This window comes from Ursus americanus, chromosome 27 (genome assembly GCF_024610735.1).
Source record: "Ursus americanus isolate L20-20 chromosome 27, mUrsAme1.1.p, whole genome shotgun sequence".
Taxonomy (NCBI): Eukaryota; Metazoa; Chordata; class Mammalia; order Carnivora; family Ursidae; genus Ursus; species Ursus americanus.
This window is the reverse complement of record NC_142153.1, coordinates 28811996-28833667: the sequence shown is the minus strand read 5'-3', so window position 1 is coordinate 28833667 and position 21672 is coordinate 28811996. Positions and strand designations below refer to the sequence as shown.

Here is a 21672-nt window from a genome sequence, read left to right as displayed (position 1 = left end):
TTCTCTTTGTTCTGGTCCAGTGTGTGTGTTAAGAGCCTGGCTCTGGCTGACCTCCTCTAGTCTAAGGAGAAGAATCCGTGTAAGGGCTCCAGGTTGCAAAGCAAATCTCCAGTCACGTTATCAGGTCGGCCAGAGAAAAAGGGGCAGAGAATTCAGCACAAGACTAAGGAATTCATAATTTGGAGTTCAAAAGGCAAAGAAGTCCCTAGAAGAGGTCAGTGATGTCCTCCTAACAGCATACGCCCCTTCAAAAGAGTAACAGAACAGTGGGCATCGAGGATAAAAGATTCACTAAAGCGCTCAAATCAAAACACAGGACTTGAAAGAATGAGCTATTATCCTGACAGGTTTTTCTGTCTTTTTTTTTTTTTTTTTTCATTTTTCACTTTCGAAGTCCTGCATTTAAATGTTCAACAGAGCAACGAATCCATCAGTCTTACAGCTAGCTGTGAATGGGTCCACTACAACGAAGTGAATGAAACACTCGGCAGACGCTGGCTGGAGGTGAGAAGGGAGACATTTTTAGTATGTGGGACACGTACTTAACACCCAAATAATAAAATAAGCATCGTCTTTTCAAAATGCTTTTATCAAACCATTATAAATAAAAATAAACATGATCTTCACCTGGATTTTGTTACAGCCACATTCTCATTGCCACACCTTCTACTTCATACCTGGATCTTACCCACATCGGGGATCACGCCTATTTTATTCACACCGTGATTCGCAATGTACCTAGAATACATTTTAAAGGTGAAAAATCACCCAAATCGCCTTTGCATCTGGAATTCGCATGAAACCAAAGACAAAGCAATGTATGAAACGTGTCATCAGGAAAGAAGAGTGTGTGTAATTTTCCCTTGCCTCCAGAGGGACACGCGATATTTTGACACTGGACAAGTCCCACTGAGTGTGCAAGAGGTACGGGGCGCACTGTCGTTTGAGGGCACGTCCGCGGGCGGCGGTGCCCCAGAGGAGTGAATCGCGAGGCGCCGGGAAGACTAGGGTGAGCTGAACCCCACAAGTTCACGAGCTATCCAAAATAAATTACTATGGACACATTTACGTGGCAGAGAGACACGCTGCGACCACCCTGCCATTCTGTGTCACTGCGCTGGCTGGCGCTCATGGCTGATGCCAAAAGGGAGATCATGTGTGCAAAATAAAACATAAAAAGGACTTTTTTATAACTTGTTTGACATCTTCAATGAACCTAACACACAATGGTAGCTAAAGAAAGCAGTAATAACATAAATCTCTTCAATACCGCCTTTCCCTCTCAAACCTATGCCATGTCTGGGGATACTTCCTCTCTCTAACACGCCAACTGAACGGAGGGTAGATGTTTAGCTTGACCACATGAGAAGATGCTTATATACAATGGATAGTGTGTATAAACCCTGTGTAAATAGTTTATTTTTTATCAGAATCTTACTCAGTCATTCATAACACACTAGTGCAAAAAATTGTGCATCAAAAATTCTGCAATAGAACAGCTGACTGGGGAATTTGCAAATGGCCCTAGGAATGGGACACTGAGGGGAGCTGTGAGTCCTCAAAGCTTGTCAGGTCTCAGGAAGGACAGAGTGAAGCATTTGTAGGTGTGTGCGTCTATCAGAAAGGTGTCTTCTTCAAGAGAGCTTTTTTTTTTTTCCAGAGTATTCATATTCATGGGGGTTAAAATAAAACCAAAAACAAAACAGAACAACGTATTGTGGTATATTGTGGTGCTACCATTTTGTCACCGCACCCAAAGGATGTATCCACGTGCCCAGAAGATTGCATTGAAAGGCATCCCAGCCACACAGAAATACGAAAGTCTGAGGCATTAAGTACGAAGTATTGGCATGACTCCGCAGTCTTCCTAAGTGTGCCTTGATTCCAAGCAGACGCAGCCAGGCGTTCGGAATCCACGTTCAGAATGCAGTTGTACTTGTCGTCCGATCCTCAGAAGACTCTGGCACGTGACTGGAGATTGCCGCTGCATGGATACCAGCAGAAGGTGTGAAAGATCACCGCAGCAAAGCCAAGAGTAGAAGGGAGAGTGGTACATGGCACCGAAGGAGTTACTGCTTGTCCATCAGAGGTATGGCTATGAATCAGTCCTAATGGGGCACTGAGGGCTATACCACCGTACACACTGTGTTCAGAGTTGTGTCAAACCGCACAGCCTTGGCTTCTGTGGGTTTCAAGTTTGTATCATACATAGGGTTTTCAAAGGAAGCTTGTCCATTGCTGTTTTCATGTCCCGCATAGCCATTGTACTGAACTTTTGGTCTCGTTCTAAAGGGGAAAGAAGGAACCAACTGTTAGCACCCAGATTTCAAGAAAAGAGGCACAGCCGCTAGGACTGGGGACGTGACATCACTCCCGACCCAGCAGGGAATACACACGGGAGGGCACGCAGTGACAGGGAAGGGGGCACATCTTCACACGTTTAAACTGTTTTCTTTTTTAGAATCAGTTGTTGGGATGAGACAGGTAACGTGTTAAACCCTGAAGCTCTTTCCAGAATCAAAGAATTATCTGATTCCAAGGAATACTCTTGACAAAATGGGAAGATTGTCAAAGCCAGAGTCAGACAGATTTGGGTTTAGACATTTGTCTGTCACTTGTAAGTTATCTGAACTTGGGGAAGTTACTCCAAAAAAAGTAAGACTGCTCAATCAAGATGCCAACCCTTCAGGACTGTTCAGATTAAAGGAAAAGAGAAACATAAACTTCAGTTCACTGCTATTATAATGTTCACTAAATGCTAGCTATTTTTGTAATGCAATATAGCCAGTGACCAAGTTACAGAGAAGACATTGAACTCTTTGCCAAACTATTGATTACATTTTCTAATTAAAAGAAAACCCCTGTGTATGACCTAAGATTAGAGATTGGAGGATTTTTAGAAGTAAAAGACATACAGCTATCTAGTCTGCCACCCCTCAAGCTTTTCCAGAAGGAATTACATAAGAAAACTATGCCAGGTGGTAAAAACAGAACTTTAATGTAAATACCCATACTAGTAAAAATATCACCGGATATCGGATTTAATGATGCTTCTGTTTTAGTAATTTACTAGATTTTCTTAATTGACATCATGCTTATTGAGAAAAAGAGAATTCAAAGTGTGTAAGTTTCAGAAGATTAGGTCTCTGTCAGCAGAAAAGCAGTTTGCAATTGCCCCAGGACTTGGGGAGGGTGTTTGACTTTGAACTTAAAAAATGTTCCAGCAGCAAAAGTTAATAAACAAATTCAGCCAAACATTAATGAAGTTGAAAGCTGGCAAAATCCCCATATCATCTCCCAGGTCAGGGGTCACCACCCTGGCACTGCCGGGGAAGCCCCACAGAGTTGGATGGGACGCTGGGACTGCAGAGAAGGAATCGTGTGCACAACAGCCAGGTGGAAGTCCTCAGTCAGAAGCTCTGGGTCTGACTGAGGAAACGATTCCAAGCAGACAGTAGTGAGAGAAACTCAGAAATAAGCGGGAACGAAGTTTTCACTGAGAAATACAGAGCCAACTGGTTAAGGAACTTTGACACCTGTAGAGGGTAAGGAGCGAGTGTAGGGAAAGCTAATAGATCGGTGCGTTCCCTGAGTGCATGGCAACAACTCAAAAGCAAATAAATTCATGACACGCCTGGGTGAGCAGGCATGGCCCGCCTGCTTGTGCAGAAATCCCCCAATTCCTCATATGGCACAGAACCAGAGAACTACAAGAGCCTACGGATTCAGAAGTCACAGTGGCTTAATGGCTCTCGAGAGCCACGAGATCAGACAGCCTTCTGTCACGTCCTAGACACAGGGTAGCCTCTTGGGTGACAAGCCACGTGGAGAGCCAGACACGCTGAGATTAAACCCCCGCCAGCCCACAGGCGTGGAAATGCAAAGAAGCGATCAAATTCACAAAACAAGTAAGTGATATCTCCCTCCCAGAGGCACGGAATACTGAACGTCGTAGGGAAGCGTCTGAGGTTGGAAGACTACAGGTGTGATATATATATTGAATATTCCCCAATACTGTGTTGTCTTAAAATTAAGATATCATCAGAAGTGCTGGTTTATGTATATGTATGTATGTATTACATACATATGTATTACATATGTAAATGTAATTGTATAGGGTTATCTTTGGAAAGCCTCAGTGAGGTGCTGAAACGAGCTTTCTCTGAGACTCGTATAAAGATCTGCCTCACTGGGAGGCTCATCGAGGCAAAACTCGCAGGCAGATGGGGACACAGTCTGACTCCCACACGTGGGTCTGGGCAGAGGAGACTTCAGGAAGCTTCCAAAGACTCCCCTATGGACAGAGATGTCAAAAGGTGGGGAGAAAGAACTTTAATGGACTGCACATTTCCCTAGGGGTTAACAGGGTTGCCAGCCACAACAAAAAGCAAAAATGAATTTGTAGGAATTATAAATTCCTACTGTATGTGTATCTGTAAGGGTATTGTGGCTCCTAGAGAAACTTGTGAAAGAAAATATATTTGTAATTTATACTTCTTTAAGAAGAGAAACACTTCTAAGGATGGTATTTTATTGGATAAAGTGCTGCGATAATTGTTGTTGTTTTTTTTTTTAATTTCCATTTTGACAAGCCCCAAGGAGAAATTTGAGGATAAGGCTCACCAGACCTGTGTGCAGAGAATGTTGTTTTCTCAAAAAATAATAATAATTAACTAATACAGTTGAGCCAAACTTTAATTCTGTAAGTACCATCTGAGATTCCTTTCATCACATTGTATTTTTAAAGTAAGTCCGTTACCAACCACAGGGAAGTGAAGATATCCGTGTAGGCAGCTATGCAACATGTTTGAAGTAACATTCTTACTATTTTATATATTTTTAAAAGCATAAGAAAGCAGATATGTAAAGCTATTCTATGAGTCATTAAAAAAAATCCTTACACCAGTTTTTCTTCTTTTAAACCACGATTAAATAGAAATATCTGCATTATATAAATGAATGCTGAACACAGTTAACATACTTTAATCTTATTTTAGGGAATCACAGAGGTTTTTTTTTTTTTTTTTTGGTTTTGTTTTGCCTTTTTTTTTTTTTTTTAGTTTTATTATTATATGTGGGGAATGCCACTATTCCAGATAGTATTTTAGAACATTTTGTCATATGCTATATTCTTCTAGGAAATATATTATACAGATAAAGACAAAATGTTTAAGGACTTAAACAATTCCTCCACAATTTGTTTTTGCTTTTTTTTTGGGGGGGGGGGTTGGGGGGGCATTCACATTAACTCCAAGGAAAGGATCTATTTCATTAAAGTTGTTTTTCTCAAGTTTTGACATTTTTCAGTTAGTAGGAATATGCAAATTGATAGAACACTGTTTCAAGAGCTGGAACATGTGATATCTCTGAATACATAGTGAGAGCTCAATTTGTATCTGCTGCAGAAAGGAGTAAACCAATGGCTTATAGATCACAGATTCATGGAGTTGAAAGTGGCCATAAAGAGCGTTCTGTTCCATCTTCTGCTGGAAGGTGGAAATATCACCGTAATGCCCCTGATGGCTGGCTGTGGACCTCGAAAGTGGAAAAAGCATCTTTCACTGGATTTTTCAATTGACTATGACCCCAAGCATGTGATTTCTTAAGCCATTTATTTATTCTCCTAAAGCTCATTACTCAAACTTGGCCTGCTGAGAAAGCATGGCAAACAAAGCAAGGTTACGCCTTGCCATGCGAGCATCCTTCATGTCAGAGAGAATGCTGCGGAGCTGTATACACGGGCGCGCACGCGGCACGCGAATGCGTGAGTGGACGCATGGTCACCAGACCAGGCTCTACACGCACAGCACTTTCACACCGCCGGCGTTTCCACAGTACCTGTGTTTGTAGAGATAAAATGCAAACCCTGACAAAATTAGAGCAAAGAATGGGACCAGGATGGCAGCCGCGACAGAGCCACTGCTGGTGCCGTGGTCATGATTCGAAGAGTCCTGATCAGATTTTAAGGGATCTGGAAAATAAAAGGGATAATTAATTTGCAGGTACTGCACTCCTATTTACACAAACACACACCTATGATAAATTTTATAAATGGGTCCAAACCCTACAAGAAGCGGAAGGAGTCGCAATTCCACAGATAAACGGATACTCTTTTTGAAAGATTCTAACATCTGTGTTAAGGATCGAGTGACAAAAAACGATTCCTTAATGACATTCAAGGCACTATGAAAGAATCCCACCTGTCAAATGTGAGGAAGGCAAAAGGGGTAGCATACATTCTGGCTTTGACTTTCAATTACAGATATTTACAGGTGCACAAAAACTAGCTGAAAGCATCTATGTGGCACCATCTATGTGCAGGGAGGGAAAGCGCTGGCTATTTTCCCCTGTCCTAAGACACAGACTTAGCAAAATAGAACTTGTTGAAATTACATAAATATTCCAGGTGTCTATATCCATGGCGTTTCATTCTCCATTTGTGACTATGTTGGTGTAATCTCTATTTTTTCAGGTAGATTGCAAAACTCGTTTGAGTTTAAGAGTACACAAAAGAAGACTATAGCTCAATGTCATCCGGCAAGTTTCCATGAGGACACAGAAGAGTGATAAAGCATGATTTCTGTCCATTAGAAGGGAAGGCAGTGTAAGCATCTCAAACGTCATGAAGGTGACATGGTCATGAATTTATAATCTGTATCTGCATAGTGGCAAATAGATGCAGGACGCTGAGAGTGATGCAAACATTGAAATCAAATGAGAAAACATTTATTAAGCAATTATTGCCAAATAAGGAAGTTTGTTCTCAAGAGTTGACTCATAAAACACATTTTGAAATGTATTTGGCTTAATCGCATGAGCTCAGTCACTGCGCATGTGTAATGGATTATGATTAGGGTCATCTGAATATAGCAGAACTGTTCCAAATAAGCTGACCTGGGTTTGTAAGTATATTTCCAGAATTTAAGGAATGTTAAATAAAAGAGAAGTTTTGTTTCACTTTTTTTTTCACAAACCATAAATGCAAATAAACAATCAAATATTACACACACTTAAATAGCTTTCTACATAAAAACTCTCATTTTCACATTAAAAACATTGCAATAATGTGATCTGTCATTCCTTTGACAGATGCAGGATTATGCTACTCCCTACCATCTTAAGGTCTAATATTTTATAATGTATTTCTAATACATTTTATCATTGAGGTTGGCTCTTTGTAACTTAACCATATTTCTTTGAGATCCTTCCTTATCAGCACATATGAAACGGATGTAATATTTCACTTTCAGATGCATTCACCACCTGCCATGGAAGGGGGACATGCCAGATACCGGTTCTCTCTGAATCTCGCATCCCATTGGATGCCCCCACCTTGGGCGTTGAGTCAGAGTGGCGGGTGCAGAACACCCTGAGATGGTTGGGAACCCAGCCCGTGGCTGTGGCACTAGGACAGCCTTGAGGCCAATGCTGAGTGCCCCTGGTGATGGGTCCAGCAGCAGCGGGCAGAGCCCTGGGACCAGGGTGACACCGTCTGGCACAGGAAGCTGAGGCATACCACTCTGGGGGCCCCAACTCCACTAATTCGCAATGATATTTAAATGTCAGGACACCTTCACTGCCTAGAAGGATGCCTGGCACACAGCACAAGTTCCCGGGGACCCGTGTTTACTACAACAGAAGCTCCCTCATGCCAGGGAGCCTATGGCTAGCTTTCCTCTTGAATCCCCGGTGCCTGCAAGAGAACTCAGGCACAGTGGTTGCTCACATGGCATCTGTCAAGTGGGACCTGACGCTTACGGTATGTGAGCATGCAAGAGTTTCTGTGATGTTACCACACCTCATTCTCTAGGATTCTGGCATTCCGTCAATCCCGTTGCCTCATTCTAATAAATGTGTGTTCCGCTTAAATTAACCGAAGTTACTTTTTGTTATCAGCAGACAAGACTATTTTTGACCATCATAGGTATCAGACTTCTCATCAATAAAATCAAAAAATCGACATGCCACGAGAGACCGTGCGTCAGGACACAGAGCGATATAAAAGGAGATCTTTGGGAACTACACAATGGGGCGTCCTCATACTTTGAAATTATTATGCCATCAGGAGCTCCTGGTTAATTTCAGTTATTTACTCCTGCTTCAATAATTTAAAGGGTAATACATGCACATATATTAATTAAAATGGCATAAAAAGATATAAACATAAAGAATATAAAGGACAACAGAAATAAAGGGTCACTCTTTGCCCTTTACTCAAGTCTTCCTCTTAATGGTTAACTGTTTTTTTAATGGCTTTCCAGCAATGTACTATTAATATATGTTTATTTCTCTTTCATACTTCTCTAAAAAACAGGAATATTATATACATTTTTTGTATTTAGCTTTTTAAACTTAACCATAAATCTTTGAAATTTTTTCATCAGTACATATGAATTAGATTTATTTTTTAGGTGTATAGTATTTTATTAATTGGATATGCCAGAATTTTTTCAGCCACTCTACCTTTGAAGGACATTTAGGCCATTTCTAGTATTTTTCTAACACTGCAATGAAATCTTTTTTTCTATAGCTATACATCAGTAAGAGTCTAACTATACAGGATAAATTCTACCAAGTAGAATCATTGCCTAACAGAATTTGTAACTTTCAATGTTGCTGTAGCTTACCTGATTGTCCTCCAAAGTGGTGCTCCAATTTCATTTCAACCTTTATTTTATGAGGGCTACTACAAAAACACTCGGACAACTGTGTAATATCCACCTGCCAGCCTCCTCCTCTACCCTTCCCTCTCCTCCCATCAGCCCTCCTTCTTCATACTATTGATACAATTGCTGCTCTGACAAATCAAGCACAGCATATCCCTAGTTTCTCATTGACATTTCTTTGCTCAAGAATGAAGGTGAGCATGTCTTGAACGTTATAAGCTGGTCCACTCAGTTTTTTCAAAGATCATTATTGAAAGAAATGCATATACCAGAGAATTCACCCAAAGTACACATGAATCTATTAAGACAAAGATGATGTGACTTATATGTGTGTGTATGATATACATACATGTGTACACACACACACACGCACACACACACAGAGCATGGAATATTACTTAGTTAAAAAAAAAGAAGGAGCTCTTGCCATTTGTGACAACACGAATGGCCCTTGAGGGTATTACGTTAAGTGAAATAAGTGAGAGAAAGACAAATACCAGATGATGTCACTTCTACGTGCAATCTAAAAACAAACAAAAAGCAAACAGACCCTTAAATTGAGAACAACGTCATGGTTGCCAGAAGGGAGGTGGGTGGGGGGATAGTTGAAATAGATGAAGGGGATTAGGAGGGACAAACCTCCAGTTATAAAATAAAGAAGTCACAGAGATGAAAAGCACAGCATGGAGGATACTGTGACTAATATTTTAATAATGTCGTATGGTGACCAGGTTTATCGTAATGAGCATGAGTAACGAACAGGCTTGTCGAAACACTATACTGTGCACCTGAAAGTAACATAACATTGTCTGTCAATTCTACTTCAATAGTAAGTAAAACACATATAAGAGTAGTAATAAAATGCAGATACAGTCCAAAGTTGTTTTGTTTTGGTTTTTTTTTGGAATATTCACATGGTGTTTCCATCATCGCTAAGATTTTATTCGAGAACACTGCCATCTCCCCTAAAGGAAACCCAGTGTCCCTTGGAGGTCGTCCCTCACCCTCCAACCTCCAGCTCCGGGCAATCACTCAGCTGCTCTCTCCCTCTGCAGATCTGCCTGCTCTGGGCCGTTCATAAAATGGAATCATACAACATGTGGGCTTTTCTTCGTCAATGGTTCCTCCTACTCAGCCTAAGGTCTTCAAGATAACATTCCATGGTAGGGATACACCGCATTTTCTTCATCTGTTCATCAGCTGATGGGCCTCCGGGGGGCGTCAGGGTTCGGGCTGCTAGAAATAATGCTGCTATAGGCGTTGTGTGCACATCCCGTGTGAACACATGTTCTCACACGTGTTCTGTCAGCCATACCTGTAGGAGTAGAGTGGCTGCATCTCAGGGTGACTTTATGTCGAACTGTTTGGTGATCAGACAGTTTCCCACAGCAGCTGGACCATGTACACATGCCCCTCTCCAAGTACGAGAGTTCCAGTGTCTCCACGCTTTCACCACGCTTGTCTGTGTGGTCGCTGCCATCCTGGAGCTTGTGAGGCGGAGTCTCAACCCGGTTTCGTCTATGTTCCCCGAATGACTCATGGCGCTGAGCATCTTTTCAGGTGCGTATTTCATTTGTGGGTATTTGGAAAGATGTCGATTCAAACCCTTTGCCATCTTTTTAGTTAGGTTATTTGCCTCTATTATTGAACCATATGAGCCCTTTATATATTCTGGATACTTATCAGATGTAAACTTCACACTGCTTTTCTTCCATTCTGTGTGTGTGTGTGTGTGTGTGTGTGTGTGTGTGTGTGTGTACCTGGGGTTGGGGGTGGGGCAACTCAGTTTAAATGGGAAAACCAGCCCATCATTCAGTTTCTTACACGCGTTTTTGCATTAGAGTGGCCTTTCAACCCAACTTGGGTTAGTATCCACTTAACAGTCATCACTTTCTTCCCATTTATCCACTGCCTGGAGACAGTGAAGAGGTTGTTTATTTTTGTCCATAAAAATAGGGTTTAGCCAAATCTGAGATGAAAGGTCACTGGTGAAGCATATTGAAACGCAACTTTTCTAATTAGTTGAAGGGGAGGCCTGCTTGGGATTCAAATTATTTGTGAGGCAAACCGTTTTTCCTGACAATAAGTGCATCATCACACGAGAATAAAGATTACTTGTTAAAGCAAGCTGTTATTTTGTTAGATTAGAAAGGAATGGTGTCAGGTAAGGAAATCTGCAACAGCACAGTGGATAGTGCAGGCCAGCCTCCTCGGATGAGTAAACCCAGACAGCCACAGGGTATCTCGTACAGCTCACCGGGGCATCCTTCAGTGGAATTACTAGAGCGTGCGCCCAGGGAGAAAGGAGAACAGATAACTGCAGGGATTTGGCTTAGAGCAAGAGAAAACTTTACTCGTCATTAGTGTTGGTCCAATGCATTTATTCTATTTCATTACCTCAAAATAACATAACCCAATTTAAAGCACCATCTCCACCATGGCTGACATTATAATTTAAAGCTCTTTATTTAGAAGCACTGCATTTGGAATGGTGTATTTCATGATTTGAGTATTTCATGATTATTCTTTTTGATCAAGTATTTTTTTTTTATTTTTCATTTTGTTTAATTTAAATTCAATCAGCCAACGTGGAGTACCTCATTAGTTTCAGTGTTCAATGATTCATCAGTTGCATGTAACACCCAGTGCTCATCACATCACATATTTTTTAAAAATATAATAATATACAGGTTGGGATGCCTTTCCTTTGGAATCCTTCAGTGTCTTGATAAAAGTCTTATGAAATGAGTAATCGATGGCAACCATCACAGAATACTATACTAGTGCCTCTGAAAGGCAGCTCTGGTATAAAATCCTATCTGGGCATAGTGTTTTCTAGAAAATTATCATGTTAATGGTATTCTACAAGTAAAGCATAAAGTAGCCTATTCTGTTCAGGAGAAATGTGGCACTAATCTCCTTACAAAAAGGCATTTTCTCATCCATGTCAGCAACAACGATAGCAGTGACTTTCATGAGTGAAGAGCTTCAACAAGCCCAAAGCAAATGCTTTACAGTGTCTCTTAATCTTGGTAACAATTCAGAACTGACTTCCCTACTGTAATGTCAGACGAAGAACTCATCCCATTACAAAACCAGCTGGTAGATGATTTAAGATTCTAATCCAGTGATTTTTTTTCATATATTTTCTCTCTCCAATTACTAAGGTAAAAATCAAGTTGTAGAGATAGACGGGAAGGAGGACCTATCTGTCGGTCTATCTACAGTAAATTTTTTTTCCCCTATAGAAGTCATGGATATCTCTGCAGGTCAATACACTGTCCTCACTTCTTTAATGAAATATACTGAATCAGATTTAGCTTCCTATTTAATATGACACATTGCATAAAATTATTTACTTAAGCAACTCTCTGATGATAGATGTGTGAGATTCAAGAACAATTTTCACATTCATCTGGTTGAAATCAGACACGCTGGGTGAAAGGTGTTATCAAATTGTCCTTATCTACTCAGACACCCCCCAAAATGGAGCACCCCAGTGGCCATATCTACAATTGCTTCAAAAATTTGACATTCTAGCAATTAAAGGTGGAAAATCTTTGTTACCATAATATGCATTTTTTTTAAGTTAAGGATTTTTTCATAGTTTGTTGGCCATTCCTAATTCCTCTGATAATTTTCTTAGAGCAATGTCATTGGCTTGATTCTTTAAATGAGTTTCATCTCTGCTATGCTTTCCCCATATTTTTAGTATCGCTTTCTAGGGTAAGGATATTAATTCCATATCTGGCATACATATTGCCTGTTTCCGGCTTTGCATTTGTCAGTTGTGCTCTTCATAGCATTTATTTTTTGTTGTGTTGTAAAATCCGTTCGTCCCTTCCATTATTTCTGTTTATGTTCCTTCCCATTACTTTTTTTTAATGTTTTTTTATTATATTATGTTAGTCACCATTACAGTACATTACTTTTTAGCACAATCATTTGAAGGCCAAATTGACATTTGATTTCAACACATAACATAAGAGCAGTTACCTTGCCTTTCGAGCTTGAATTTTCCAAAGTCTTTTCCATGAATATCACCTTGAAAAGTAAATCCTCCTCTTTCAAGTCCTGATGACACCTGATATGCATGAAAAGGAAGAAAACAATGCATAGCGAGGATTAATAATACTCATGTCGATCATACTATAACTGTGTTTCTCACAGCCGGATATCACAGGTTAAATATTTTTGTTTTTTGTCCTTCCTTCCAGTGACACATTAGCAGTTAAAAACTGGAAAAGACACACGCGAATTGAAACTAACATCTACATTCTTGACATCTCATTTTCACGTTGAAATAGTACAATTTACAACATATTCATAGGTTAACCATCCTTTGTAAAGGGGACAGTTGTATGAATTATTATATAACCTACGTTACGGTAAAAATCACTTGGTGACACAGCTCTCGGCTGATGACTCTCACGTGAGGCCGTATACTCTTATGTCAGATAATGAATTAGAACACACATGACAGTTGACTTGCAAAGAAAGATCTCAAAAAGACATCTGAAATCTCTGTGTCTGGGAATTATTATTATTTATTATTATTATTATTATTATTATTATTATTATTTGAACTTCTAGAGTGGTTACCCAATGGCTGTGTTCAGATTTCTGGTGGAATGTGGTGTTAAGCACAGAACATGGATCTAAGCTATTGTTCTGTCCCCAGCTATAACTACTCATTTATTTGTCATTTCAGAAACTAGGTTTCTTCCTTCTTAAAACGAAGAGGTAAAAGGACCATGCTGTTAGAGAAACAGAGAGAATGATGTGTTTTCAAGGGGCAGACACCACACGACTCCCATCAGCAATCCCCTGTTGGCGGCCTCCTTCACCTCACACAGCAAAGATCAGACCCCCGTGCTGGGTGAGTGTCCCCCACATAAAGTACTTACATAACCAGCTAGTCCCCAGTTGTCATTTTCAAACTTGCTTACAAAAATATCTGCGGGACCTTTAATTTGAAATGCTTTCAGTAGTAAGTGAGCCTCTTCTTTCTTGTAAACTCCTACAAAAAAATCAAAGTCAGCTACTCTTACATTGTAGAAATTCACAAGGGTTAATAACTCAGGCAGTCATTCTGTTTGCTTTGGAGTAGGGTACAGATAATATTAAAAATAACAAATTATTTTTATTCTTAATTCGTAGCTTTGGTACTTTGGTTTTCCTTAAAAGCACTTCTTGTTTAAGTCCTTGCCCATCCTAAATGGGTACAACCCATTTCATTAAATTCAACATATTTATCCCACAGAAAGAATAAGGATAATACACATTCAATTATATTATTCTTTTTAAATCTCACATTTTAAATTCATATCGTCCTCATTTGTGAGGTCAGAGAGACCATGACCATAAGGGCAAATTCCGCTACTTCTATGGCTGAATCACACCCTTTGAAATGAAATGAACAGCGCGGTGGACAAAGCATGTCGCGCATGCTTGTCTCGCCAGCACGACTCTGGGCAGGCGGGACTCGATGGTCACACCTCTCAGCCACCTGTGAGGCAGCTGGAATGCCAGCTTAAGAATCTCACTCAGCGATGAGAGGTCATGGTGTGGCCCAGACCGGCAGGGAGTGTGTCCACAGCCAGGGCTAGCTCTGGACCCCCACTCCCAGGAAACAGATAAATAAGGAAACAAACAAACAAGTATTAAATGGATAATAACGCATCCAAACGTCCTCTGTGCTGAGAAGACAGGTTCAAAGGAGGGACCTAGTTTCAGGGAACACAGCAGTGAACTCATATTAACTTCAATCAGAGAAGCAGATCTCTACTGTCCCAGGACTGGTCCCGCTGGTGGGAGCACAGGGTGCAGGGAACTGATTGCTCAGGGTCCAGGGCAAGAGGGGGCTGCCCGAGGCTTTACTCTGGGCGGGAGTCATTTCAACCCTCAGTAGCTCTGTGTTGTTGGCCTCCAATTTAACCTCTAAAACTCTGCACCCCAAGACTATAAGCCACCGGTAGACGTAATGAGATACACGCTTATGAGGTCTGTTGTGCTGATCCAACGGCAGCAGTGACAGAGTATCAGTGTGGCGGCTGACACTCCACGCCTGTCCACTCCCTTCCTCCCCTACCATCTTCCTAATCACAGTTCACAGGCCCAGAAGCTTCCATCTCCACCGAGACTCGGCAGGAACAGCTTGCTATGCAAACACCCTCCCAAGCCTGGACCACAGACGTCCCGACTCCACTCTGCGGAGGCTGTCTGCATCAGACTCACAGGGCAGCATCTTCTTTGGGGGAAGAATAAATCCAAACCCCACGAAGAGAAAGACTAACCCATGCTGCTGGCTAAGACGCAGGGATCTGGATATTTTAGAAGTTCCTCCGTGGATTCTGACACATGTGTAGATTTGAGCCCATGGCCTGAATCACGTATCCATTTACAGGTTCAAGGTACGAAGCCGTGTGCGGGGCAGGAGACCACGAACTCACTATCAGATGCCTGCCAGACCTCTCTGAGTATAAAGGACTTTGTTTTTCCTAAATCCAGGCATTTAGATGTTTCCCACTTTCAGGAAGCAGGAAAGCGGAATGGGAAGAATGGGGGGAAGCTGACCTGCTGTAATACTTTCTAAAGGTCAAGCGTGTGTCAGTCTAGTGATGAGAGAAAGAGCAGGTGCCATTTGGGAGCCTCTTGATGTTCAGACCCAGGCTGGGCCTGGTAGGTAACTCAGACAAAATCCCTGCCCTCATGGGGGTGGGGCTGTAGAAAAAGATACATCGTTGCAAGAAGTGACATAAATGAAATTTAAAAAAAAAGGCATTAGAACAGTCATAAAGGCGATACTGTATCTTAGCAGTTAAGAGCATCGACTCGATTTCTGAAATTCTGATTCCTGAGTTCGAATGCTACCTCGACCACGTCATCTTAGGAGGGCCACTGGACTTGCCTGGGTCTCTCTCTCTTTCTGTTTCTCTCTGTTATCAGTAAAGAATGTGTCTGGTAAGAATGCTCATATCATAGGATTGAGGTAAGCATGAGAAAGATAATATATGTAAGTACTTAACATGGGGTCTGGCATCTAAATCAGAGCTGTTGATATTTTATTAACAGTGGGATGACAAAAAAAAAAAAACTTCTGAGGAGCACATGAGTTGAAGAAAAGGATACTATAAGAATACAGTTTGGAGACAACCATATCTGGATATAAATCTCACACCTTTGACTCAGTATGTCACATGCATAATCTGGAACAAATTAATTCGATTTTCTAGACTGGTGTTGTAGTCTGTAAAGATGAGAATACCAACCGACCACAGCTACGGAGAGGATCTCATGAGATGCAGCTTAGGCAAAGCCAATGTAATGTTAATAAGCATTTAATCAACCTTAGCTCCCTCCTCCCCGAGAGGATAAAAGGTGCGCTTCTGCTCACATTCTGCATCTCGTAAAAGGAAACACCTCAGGGCCTACCTGTCAATTTCAGCTCCACCTGAGAGGCTTCAAGGAAGGTCGCATTCACCTTACTGCTTGACGCATTGAACCAGTCAACTGTTAGAGTTGCAGGTTGTCTTTTCCCTAAATATTCATAATACCCCTTCCACACGGAATTGATAAAAAATACATCGGAAGGAACTGTTGGGGGGAAAAAACCAGATGAATGTTAGCACACACAGAAAAATGAGAGAGATTACAACACAGAGGCATACTGAAGTGCCGAGTGAGAGATCACGATCATGATGGTGATGGGGACAGAGATGGCCTCTCCCAGGCCCTTCACAGCGTGTGATGGAAATGAAATGAGGAGGGAGATTTTTGTGAGATGCACATACACGTTCGTGCATTAATTTGTTGGAGAAGTCCTCTAGGGGCCAAAGCATTCCTGTCTGAGCGGATCCACCAAGGCCAGAGTGTATGGTGAGTCAGTACTGCCGCAAGGAGGGCATGTTATTGTGCTGTAATGAGAAGATGTTGGCTGACCCACTATTGATACTTCATTAACGTCAAGGTGGACTCTTTGGAAGGCTCAGAAGGCTCAGAGAACTGACATGTGTCATCTGCCAGGAGTTCCCCGCCCTCAGAAAGCTCGCACTGAAAGCACTGGGGGAAGACATCCACCCAGCTCATGAAGACAGAGCTGCTCTGGGTCTGGAGGTCTTTACCTCGAAAGGAGAACCCAACCCACTCACCCATGCTCCTCCACACTTGTGAAAAACACTCCTGGGATTGCTAAGGATGTCAGAGCCAATGGTGTCAAATGTCGTGTATGTAGAGAAAGACGCATTTCTCCCTAAATATGTTTTTTTTTAGCTAATCCACTTGCAGCAACCAATGATAAGCCCACACGTCGATGGGGCCTGTGTTCATGGGTTCCTTTTCAGGGCCATTTCCCTGTCTTCCCAGACCAGCTCCACCCACAAAACCTACCCTAGCCACGGAGGAGTTCAAGAAGAAGAAATTGTCATCCCTTCCTGTGGCTCTTGGTAGACTCAACTTGTAATAATAATAACTTTTAAAAGTTAAATAAGTTAGAAACAACAATATCAGCATGGACATCTAACACATTTGCTTATTGATAAGGGACATCAGACCCTTCTGTCTGTCCATCGGTGGCCATACAGGGGTCTAGGTTCCAATGGCAAACCCGAAGACTTTCTTTTCCTTTACCAAAATTAATAGCCTTTAGAATCGTGTCAAGATTGCCTCCCTTAATTAGAATGTGTCCCCTCAGGGGAAGCTTTTAATGTACTTGTTCAAGCCCCTCACTGAAGTGAGACTCTTGGCTGGTGTGTTGGACGGATGGGTCGTGCCTCACCGGGTACAGTAAGGTGCAACCCATGTCTGAGAGGCAGCTTGTTTGTATCCAAACATGGCCATGGGCAACGTGGCAAAGATGGTCCTTTGGGGCCCTTCTCATTTGCAGTGTAACACCACAACCGGACGTTGAGGTGTGTTACGATGTGCAACCTCGACAAAGGACCACATTCAATTAGCAAGACCCTTCCGAGGGAATGAGAAGAGGTGTACTGATGAGAATGGATGCATCTTCAAAATAAAGTATGAGAGTATTTCGGTCTCTTAAACAAAAAATAAGCAAACAAAAACAGAACAAACACACCACCACAACAACAGATCGTGTTTCCTTCCCCTGAAGACAATGCTCCTCGATAAAGAGTACTGATTTCTGTATTTGATTTGAATTTAACATTGAAATAGAATCATTCACAATGATTTTCAGAAGTAGTTTTTATACTTCATGGTGTGCACTGGAAAAAGTCCTTTCATCATGTTGGGGCACTTCGCTCGTCTGGGACTGAAGGGTGTAACACAGCGTTGTGACCCAACAAGAGCATTACATAAATGGTCTCCACAGCTGATGTCAGACTAGACCTTCCTGTCTAAGAAATCAGTGTGAACACCTGAATAAGGAAAACACTAGGGAAATGACCTTATATATTTAGAAGTTTTCTATTTCTGTTAAACAAAAAAAAGCTTGACTTCAGTTATAATTTGGGGACACGCTGAATTATTAAAATAGTCTCTATATTGGTAACACAGACTATGAGGGTGATTTGGAGTCGTGAGCATCTTCCTTAGGAAACAGGACTGCATCTTTCCGATTTTCTGTGTCCTGCATTTTGCAACGCACCACATACAACCAAGAGCAATAATGAACATTTCAGGAGGCAGAGGATGCCTGCATCCGGGAGATACTTGGAAAAAAAAATGGAGCTCCACATTTGTGCTGCTCAAGGGGACAGGTGATGCTGTCACAATGCTTCATTTACATTTGCTTCCTGTTTAGAGGAAAGAATCGCAACCCTCTTTATAAGGCTCTCCATTATATCACATTCTATTATCAATATTTTATGTCCAGTTCTGCCCACAAGATGCCTAAGCCCCTTTTCATGAGACGGTGTGTGATAATGCCAAAGGTATTCCTCATAGGTCTTGTTATTCCATCAACAAACCACCATTATGGAAGAAAGAGGAATCTGTGTAGACTCGCTGTTTTCCATAATTAAATGTTAACTCGTTCATGGACTAATGGAATCAGAAATTTGCATGTTAAAATTTGTTTCACTGTGCAGAGCAGAGAACAAGTCACTTATTGGCTTTAAATCTAGAACTGTTCTGGTATACAAACCTGGAGTTTTAGTAACTGTTTCATTAACTTCTCTCACTCCTTTACCTACAAGTAAAAAGACAAATTATCATTTTCAAAAACATGTATTTTTGAATAAGTCTGAAAAAATGTCAAATTGAAGCAATTTTCCTTTCTCCAGATTTCTTGAAGTTCTACAAAATATGAATGTCATATACATAGCCACGTTAAACCCCTGTATTCACAGCAGAATATCCTTTGTGTTCGTAGAAAAACAGAGATTACTGGTGCAAAGCAATGCAGCTCTAAGATGTGTGCTGTGTTACAACAGAGAGCCTTGCAAACGAGGGTGGTTTATGGCCGTGTGCTCACTCCTGTTTGGGATACGCTGGCCGCAATGGAAAGGTAGCCTACAAAATGACTAAAATTTCATAACCTCTCTTAATTTTCCAAGTCCTCACCCAAATCAATGAAAGTACAAGTCAATATGGAATAACATCAAAATGTTTTTTTCCCTTGCAGAGTGTTTAATTTGGTCTATCAAGCTGGATTTAACTCAAAATCTCAGCATTTACAGTTCTGTGTCAAACTACAAATTACCTTTTTAAAGTTTGTATTCTTCCATTTCTGACAGAGAAGGGCAAGGGAAGCACAAATGTCTTATGAATTCCTAAATTGAGAACTATAAATAGGCTCCGAGGAAGTAAAACTTAAGTCACAGATTTTATCACACTCTGTAATTTTGGCTTTTGCTATTTAGTGTCTGATGCCTATATGATCTATGTTCGGTGGGGAATCTGAGAGGTCAGCTATTGTCAAATCCAACCCAGATTTATTACTTTTATTTGTAAATACACACATTTGTGAGTAATTAATCCATTTTCATGCTAATTGCTTTTATAATTAAAAAAAATTGAACCAGTGTAAAGCATACGTAAATGTATATTCCACCACCAAACAGCTTGTGGTCTTAAAAAAAAAAAAAAAAGTTTAATTTATATATTCACCAAAGCTTGGTGATGTTTGCCCATCTTCATTTAAAAAATGTATGTTTTCCAAAACTATGGTGCAAGTTCTTGTCCTTTTAACTCATTATGCTTTTCTAGAAGCAAACAGGTTCTCTCCATGGCTCAAAGTGTGAAGAGCAAATATTACTATCTGCATGTCTACTCCAACTATGCCTCCATTGTACCAAACACTTACTACGCACACGTCCACACACACAGCTCACCACATGAACACAGATTCAGCTGGGGTGACTGACATCACTTCCATGATGCTGTTTCCTGATGGATCTTAAACCTGGAAGCTAGCCTGGTGGGCTGCCGAAGCTCCTCTTTGCTCTGCAGGGATGTGTGTTCACTCCCTCATCAGTGACTTACTTTTACAGACAGGTGATTTTCCTGTCCATTTCATATCTGCTTTACACGTCCTGTGCTCGGACCCGGCCGCGAGGAAAAAGCCCGGATGACAGGTGTACACTAAGGTGTAACCAAAGGTGGGGAGATCGATCGCTCTCACGTCCGCGTGGGCTGGCGTCTCTGGCTGTCTGCAGGCGTGCGCTGAAACGGCATGTATTTCATTAGAAAACACTGAAGCGTTGTTTGTGATAGAGTTAGCATAGCATCTAAAGAAATAAGGAAATACGGCAAAATTTGGAAATGACTGTAAACTCAAAAATACAACTCAAAATTCTGAATACGGTGGCTTTAAATATTCCCAATATTCTCTGCAACTTTTAATATAATGAACGCTTGGGATTTGCCAGCTCTCTCTACGATCCCTCCCTCCATCCTTCCCTCTAAGCATCTAGCTAGCTATCCATCTATCTATCCATTTATCTAATCTCCCTCTCTACATTTAAGTGTGTACAATTAATTGTATGTAGAAATTAGAATATAAATCATAGTATTGAAATAAATAGATCACTTCTGAGATACTATTAAGAGAGATAATGTGTTAAATCGCCTTAAAAGACGAGTCCTATAAGCTAAACACGATTGGCACATATTTAGAAATATGCCTTGGTTTTTGTCTGATGGCAGCTAACAAATTCATTATTAAATTAAACGACTCGTAAATTTTGGTAAAAACTTGATGTGTGTTTAGATACCTAACTGAAGTATCATAGATCCTTGTTTCCCTTAAAATCTAATTTAGGAGTGAATAAGACTGCAATGTTTAAACCTCAAGTAACTTCTCATTCTGTATAAAGTTCACATATATGTCTCAAGTAAAGGACTTGGCAGATAATTATAAAACAAGTTGAGAATATTACAATTACGACCGCAATTGTTTAAAGTATCATAATATTTTGTACTTCGGTAAATTTTCAACATATGAATAGCTGATATTAGTAAGCCCCAAGCTACACAGACACACACACACATATATATACACATATATGCTATCCTTGTGCATACAATATCCATATATATACTTTGACTAGAGTATTAGCAATGATAACTTTGAAATAAATACACATTTAATATTGGCAAGTACAGGGAAAAAATCACATCTTATATACTATTAAAATAATTTTTCACAACATTCTATTTTTTTAGGTTTAACAGTAAGAGTAAGATTCTGTATATCACTAAATTGACAGAGGATGGAATATTGGCTTACAGATGATTCCTATAACATTTCTTCTATTTCTCATGATTAAGTCACAAAATAAAATTTGGTCCTAAGTAACGATTTGAATGATCAATTCATATAGACTTCAAAAATAACATGTAAGATATTTCTATTAATATTGTGACATATTCCGGGGTGCCTGGGTGGCACAGCAGTTAAGCGTCTGCCTTCTGCTCAGGGCGTGATCCCAGCGTTCTGGGATCGAGCCCCACATCAGGCTCCTCCGCTATGAGCCTGTTTCTTCCTCTCCCACTCCCCCTGCTTGTGTTCCCTCTCTCACTGGCTGTCTCTATCTCTGTC

The 21672-nt window shown here is 40.8% G+C and overlaps 1 protein-coding gene across 1 annotated transcript in view; it reads right to left on the bottom strand.

The window, feature by feature from the left end:
• Positions 1 to 346: 346 nt before the first annotated feature.
• Positions 347 to 21672, bottom strand: part of CSMD1 (CUB and Sushi multiple domains 1) — a 1039667-nt gene continuing 1018341 nt past the window's right edge. Inside the window, exons 62-68 of the mRNA XM_087856321.1 lie at positions 20096 to 20294; positions 18775 to 18836; positions 16101 to 16262; positions 13574 to 13686; positions 12663 to 12750; positions 5839 to 5971; positions 347 to 2286 (exon numbers count right to left, since the gene is read on the bottom strand). Of these exons, the coding sequence (XP_087712447.1) occupies positions 2127 to 2286; positions 5839 to 5971; positions 12663 to 12750; positions 13574 to 13686; positions 16101 to 16262; positions 18775 to 18836; positions 20096 to 20294 (917 nt within the window). The 3' untranslated portion in view covers positions 347 to 2126. The remainder of the gene's footprint in view (positions 2287 to 5838; positions 5972 to 12662; positions 12751 to 13573; positions 13687 to 16100; positions 16263 to 18774; positions 18837 to 20095; positions 20295 to 21672) is intronic.